At 34.4% G+C, this 6,911-nt stretch overlaps 1 protein-coding gene across 2 annotated transcripts; it reads left to right on the plus strand.

The window, feature by feature from the left end:
* The first annotated feature begins 1,454 nt into the window (after positions 1 to 1,454).
* Positions 1,455 to 6,738, plus strand: LOC119834395 (uncharacterized protein DDB_G0283357-like). 2 transcript variants are annotated; one of them, XM_038358758.1, is made up of 3 exons: positions 1,455 to 1,588; positions 2,584 to 4,417; positions 4,631 to 6,738. In XM_038358758.1, the coding sequence occupies exons 1-3, from the start codon at positions 1,571 to 1,573 to the stop codon at positions 6,532 to 6,534; spliced, it is 3,756 nt and encodes a 1,251-aa protein (XP_038214686.1). In that variant the 5' UTR covers positions 1,455 to 1,570; the 3' UTR covers positions 6,535 to 6,738. The 2 variants fall into 2 exon arrangements, with proteins under 2 accessions (XP_038214686.1, XP_038214678.1); XM_038358750.1 differs by having other exon boundaries at positions 2,584 to 6,738.
* Positions 6,739 to 6,911: the final 173 nt, after the last annotated feature.

The following is a 6,911-nucleotide window of genomic DNA, read 5'->3' on the forward strand; positions in this document are numbered from 1 at the left end:
TTTCGCTTTTATTTTCTTTCCTCATATAAGGTCACAATCCAATGGTGTCCGTTAATTTACTATTATTAATTGAAAATATATGTATTTTTTGTAGAGTTTGAACATAAGATTTAAGTCTTTTTTTATTTGAAGAATTAAGTCTAAATTATACACATAAATTGTAAGACAGTAAGTAGTAGGTATTCTGAGTTGTTTATTAGTCTTTTTTTTCATTGGAAGTCGAACCCACTATCACCTAAGATTGTTTATGGGCTATCCATTGTTTCATAGAGACCAGCATATAGATCATTTTACCTACTTTTGATGAAACGCCAAGCTTTTACAAATATCTTCTATTGATAACATTTCATATTTTATAAGACCATTAAAGGTAAACCGTTTCTTTATTTTTAGCTATTGTTACCACAGAAAGTATGTAATTTTTTTTTATAATTTAAATTGATAATTTTTGTGATGACATACATATGGCGGTATACAAAAACATTTCTTACGTCCCAATTATTATGACTATTAAAGTAATGTAATTTTTATGAACAATAAAAGTCGTTGTTTTTTGTTTATAATTTCATTATCGTGTTGTGGAATACAATTAAAAATCTATAATATATTTTAAGACACTCAAATATATCAGAAAAGACTTGGGATATAACCTGTGCACGCTATCCTGGTGCCTACGGTCAGTCTGTCCACCCAGAACCACAGGAGAGAGTTGATTAGTACTAACATACATCGTACGTGGCCGAGCCAGTGACAAGAGTAATTACGACGGAAACTGTCGTCATCAGCCCACATATGTTCCCACTGCTGGGACACAGGCCTCATATGAGGGTTCAGACCATAATCCACGCTGGCCAAACGCAAGTGGACAGATGTCACACGTCGTTGAACTTTTGATTCTTGGTTATCCTTCATCGTTACTCTACCATCCTCACGATGTTTTCCTTCACCGTTTTGAGCATGGTGATGTTACACATGCGCAGACAAATTGAAAAATCTATTTATTTCCTGCCCGCTCGCCTGGTCTCGAACCCTGACTTGTCGATTTTAAGTCCAAGGTCCTCACCATTGACGGATATACAGCTAGTATAATTTAAATTTTTCATTTCCACTCAAGAAATTCGAATAGGCTTTATCAGAGAAAAAAAATAACATGTTTAAATCTTCAGCTGAATTGATTTGCTATTCGCAACCATAATTCATTTGACTCTGTTATCATCCACTTAGATACAAAGGATACCACTAACAATGTAACTTAATATGCAAATCTCGATTCTCGAGTATCGATTATGACATTTAATCGTGATCTACTCCAAAAAAATGCATCGGTAAAGTGTTATACAAATTAGCTTCATATTAATCGTTCGTATATGTAGGCTCAATTTAAAAATAATTACAGTCCATTGAGGTTAATGTATCATGATTATCAGCATCATTCGATCGTCCGTGATCCTTTAAATAATTTAAAGAATTCTTCTCACGAAACTGCTATTATATTACGGTTATTTATTCCGCGCGTGTGTTAATTATTTTTTAGTATTCTTGCAAATGCTGAAACTTCACGCGCGTTAAGATGAAGTTGGTGTTATTAGTGAGTACTTATTATATCATTTTATGAAGCGATCGCTTGAAAACGCTACCCTATTTAATAGGCTGTAGATTTTATTTTTGCCCTAAATGTAGCGTATTTTTCATATTCCGTTTCTAAGCTAAAACTTATCAAAATCGTTGCAGTTTTTGTGGTGATATGTAACACACATTCTTTTTTTAATAAGCATATTGTGGGACATGTATAACACACCCACACACATACACATAGAATTGAATTTAATTTCTCTAGTGTGTGATTAGTTGATGTATTGTTTAGAATTGCATTTAATTATTTGCTGGTTTATTAATTGAAAGGTTAGGTTTTAAACGTGCTCATAGAAGTAATAAGGCAACATTACAAAAATATAGTAAGTATTTTCTCCAGATTTGATGCCCTGTGACTAACGCTTTTTCTTAGTAGGATATCAATTTAATATCTAGACTTAAGTATTGTTTACATTAAAGATATTATGTCGCGTTCATTTTACATATAGTATGTAAATTTAAATGTTGTGATATTATGTGCAAGTGAACTAATTATTTTAGTAAAAATGAGACCTCGGAAAGGACAATTAATAATATAAATCCCAGAAACGGGAACTATACAGATAACTATAAGTGTGCTTTATATAAATTTTCTCCCATTACCTAATAAATAAATATTAACATAAAATGTAAGACCGAGTTCTATAATATAAAGCACATTTGGTTTCTGTACCCAGACTTTCATATAGCGGGTCAAATATGTCCTTTGGCCTTTAAAGGAAATGTTTAAATCGGATGAAGTTATAAATAATAAATTAATCTTAACAAAATCCATCATAACATTATGTTTTATGTTTAATTGTTACCTAACACATGTGTTTATCAAAGCATTAATTTTTATGTTGTATTAGCACTTGTTAGATTTAAAATTAGGAAATACTTAATAGTGTTCACATAAAATCAATAATACTGTTAACTGAAATGATTCCTTACGAAGACATTATATTACAGGCCATCTTCTCCATAATTCTGCTTGTTGATTGTGCGCCTCAACAAGGCTACAGTGAGGAAAATGAAAAGGACTTGTACCCTGAGGGTAATCAGAACCATGGTTCCATCGAAGACGGCGAAGAATATGATAAAGGAGACATCATAGACTACAATAAAGACAATAACAATCGCGATAACCGACGTGACAGGAACCAAAATAAACAAAATAGAGACTATGGCCGCGATTACCAGAGAGGTGATAGAAATGAATACAGAAATAATGAGAGAAACGGCTATGAATATAGAAACCAAAATGATGATCGGTATCGTGAGAGAGATGAAGACAAAGAATATAATTACGGAAACCGTAGGAATAACAGGGGAAGAGAACGCAATCAAAATAGAGGTTACGAAAATGATGAAAACAATCGAAATCGCTATAGGAATAATAATGAAAGAGAGAATTATGATGAAAGAGAGTACAGTTATGGTCAACGAGGATATGAAAGGAATAATCAAGACGGGAATAACGAAAGGCAATATCAATATGAAAGAAATCGAGGGAACAATTATAGAAATAGGGAAAATAACAATGATGAAGATGGCTACCGTCGCGGATATAATTATGGCGATGAAAATAATGGAAGACATCGTAACCAGAATAGAAATCGAAACAATAATAATGACAGAAATAATAATTATAATTATGGTGAGAAAGGTGACGAAGATAAGGAGGAATATGTGAGCTCTTACAATAAGAATAACAGAAACGAAGGAAAACAAAATGATAACGGACGTGACCAATATCGAAATCGAAACAATCAGAATGGAGAAAACAGTAGAAATAGAAACAATAACCGCAGAGGAAATTACGAAACTAAAGAAATAGAAATTGAAAAAAGTATCGAAATTGAAAAAGTTATAACAAAACCAAAAGATCAACAAGATGGACAAAATCAATATAATCAAGGTCAAGATAAGAACAATTTTTTAGGAAGCGTTGGGATCCTGAGCTTCATAAGTGATATTGGTCAAGAAATTAAAGGCCAACTGATTGGTGGAAACCAGGGCTACAATTATGATCAAGGCTCCAAGTACGATCAAAATAAAGGTGAAGTTGGAGAAAATGAAGGCCAAGGCAAAGGTATAAGATTTCAACAAGAAAAAGAAATCGACATATTCTCTTCACTAGGTAAAGGAAACAATGGTCAAAAAAATGTTGGAGTTAAGGTTGATGATAAAATCAGTATAAGTAAGGAACAGAAAAATTACCAAGATAACTCTAATAATAAATATCAAGGTTATCAGGATCAACAGAATAAAGAATATCCAGATCAGGGATATGGATACGAACAAGGTGATGGTGGGAACATATACGGACAAACTGATGGTCAAGAAAAAGATTTTCGGTTTCAGGAAAACGACGAGATAGATTTATATTCTAATACTGGAAACCAAGGATATTGGAATGAGCAAGGAGATAACCAGAGAAATAATGTTAATTACGGCGGTCAACAAACAGGGGGGAACCGTGGTTATCAAGATCAAGGTTCTGGAACTGGACAAGGGGGTAAAGATAAAGGTATCCGTTTTCAGGAGGAAAAAGAAATAGACATATTTTCCAATTTCGGTGGTGTAGGCAAAGGTATAAGATTTGAGGAAGAAAAAGAAATAGACGTTTATTCATCGAAAGGTCAGAATAATAACAATCAAAACCAACGTTATAATAACAATGGAAATCAAGAATATTGGAGACAACAAGGAGACGCTAATCAGGGACAAGGATACAGAGATTTCCAAAATGAGAGCAACAGAGGTCGACAGTTTGAGGGAAATCAGGGAGGGCAAGGAAAAGGTTTTAGGTTAGAGGTTGAAAAAGAAATAGACATCTTCTCATCGAAAGGTCAGTCTAGTAACGGTCAAAACGGTCAAGGATACAACACCAATGGAAATCAAGAAAATTGGAGACAACAGGAAAGAGGTAATCAGGGACAGGGATACAGGGATTATCAAAACGACAGCAATCGCGGCCAGCAATATGGAGGCAACCAGAGAGGGCAAGAGAAAGGCTTTAGATTCGAGGTAGAAAAAGAAATAGACATTTTCTCATCGAAAGGTCAGACTAATAACGGTCAAAGCCAAGGTTACAATAATAATGGAAATCAAGAAAATTTCAGACAACAGGGAAGAGGTAATCAAGAACAAGGATATAGAGATTATCAAAATGACAACAATAGAGGCCAGCAATATGGAGCAAACCGGGGACAAGGTAATCAAGGCCAAGGAGGTCGCCAGAGTGAAAGGAACAAGGAAACAGGCCTGAATATTGAAAAAGAAATTAACATTTTCGGACAATCGAATGGTAAAGAGAAAGGTATACGTTTTGAAGAAGAAAAAGAAATTGATGTATTTTCTAATTCTGGAGGCCAAGGCAAAGGTTTAAGATTTGAGGAAGAAAAAGAAATAGAAATATTTTCATCAAAAGGGCAAGGTAGAAACAACCAAAGTAACGGTAATAACAACAATGGGAATCAAGAAAATTGGAGACAACAGGGAAGAGAGAATCAGGGACAAGGCTACAGGGATTATCATAACGACAGCAATCGAGGCCAAAAATATGAAGGCAACCAGAGAGAGCAAGAAAAAGGCTTTAGATTCGAAATAGAAAAAGAAATAGACATATTTTCATCGAAGGGTCAGACTAGTAACGGTCAAAATCAAGGTAACAGCAACAATCGAAATCAAGAATATTGGAGACAACAAGGAAGAGGCAACCAAGGTCAAGGTTACCAACAAAATGAGGGCAACCAAGGGCGGGGGACCGGTCAACGAGGCGGGAACATCAAGGAAAAGAGCTTGAATATTGAAAAAGAAATAAGTATATCCGGTCAGTCTAATGGTAAGGAGAAGGGTATCCGTTTTCAAGAGGAGAATGAATTAGACATATTTTCAAATTCTGGAGATCAAGGCAAAGGATTGCGTTTCGATAAAGAAAAAGAAATAGACATCTTTAGTTCTAAAAACCAAGGCAGCAAAGGTAAAAACATCGGAGGCATAACTATTATTGATGACTTTAGCATAACCAAAGAACAAAGAGGCCAAGGTAATCAAGGAAGTAATACTGGCAAAAGTTACGGTAATAATGATAACCGAAGGGAACAGGGTAATCAAAATCAACAAGGCCGCGGTAATCAGGGTCAACGATATGGAGGTCAACAAGGCGGAAGTGGCAATCAAAATAGTCAAAATGGTCAGGCTAATGGTGTAAACAAGGGTATTCGTTTCCAGGAAGAAAAAGAAATAGACATCTTTTCATCTCAAGGTCGAGGCGGCAATGATAAAAAAACCGGTGGCATAAAGATTTCAGAAGAATTAAACATCAGAAAAGAACAAACAGAAGGTCGAGGTTATAATGGCAACGGGATGAATGAAGGAAGAGGAAACCAGGGTCAGAATAGTCAACGTGGAAGGGGTTATAATAATAATAATAACGGCAATGAATATTATAATGGTTATCAAGGACAAGGATCGTACTATGGCCAAAATAATAATAACCGTGGCTCGAAAGCGAATGAAGGTTGGAGCTACCAAGAATTTTATTTAAACGGACCAAACAACCAAGGCAACAAGAACTCGAATTATGCAGGCTCTAATTATGCCTCCAAAGGATATGGGAATGGTTACGGATATCATTCATATAATTCCCGACCTTACGATGCAGGGTACGGTGTCTACGGATCTTCAATCTACCCTGGAATTGGTAATTCCGAAATAAAATTAGAAAACCTAATAAAACCGCTGACACAAGAGATATTGGGTACATCAGGAAATATAGAAGATTTGTATTATCAAAACAATACTCTAAGTATATTGGAAAATCAAAACATAGGATACAATCTTTACCCTGAAAGTAGTTATAAATACTACCCAGATAAATATAATAATTATAATTACAACAACTATTATGTTTAAAAAGATCTATATTTGATTACAAGGATTATAGCGACAAGTACAAGACCTTATTTTACCTTGACACTGACTTGCTCGAACAAAACTCTCAATAAATATATCTTCGTTGGTCCGCTGACTCGAGAATCTGTGAAGTCAGTTGGACAACATCCATCAATATTGTACTATTGAGTACATTGGAATTGAAAATAAATCAATTTTAACGAATGTTGTTTTTATTCATCGATTTACATTCAAGATTTTTACATTTCCCAATCCATAGAATATAAAGTTATTCGACTGTTAACGATGTATATTGTTAGTGTACTTTTGGAGTGAATAAAATTTATTTAGCTACGTCATGTAGAGCAAGAACATTTTTTATTTAGTTCTTTAATAAT

Source organism: Zerene cesonia, chromosome 2 (assembly GCF_012273895.1).
Source record: "Zerene cesonia ecotype Mississippi chromosome 2, Zerene_cesonia_1.1, whole genome shotgun sequence".
In the NCBI taxonomy this organism is placed as follows: domain Eukaryota; kingdom Metazoa; phylum Arthropoda; class Insecta; order Lepidoptera; family Pieridae; genus Zerene; species Zerene cesonia.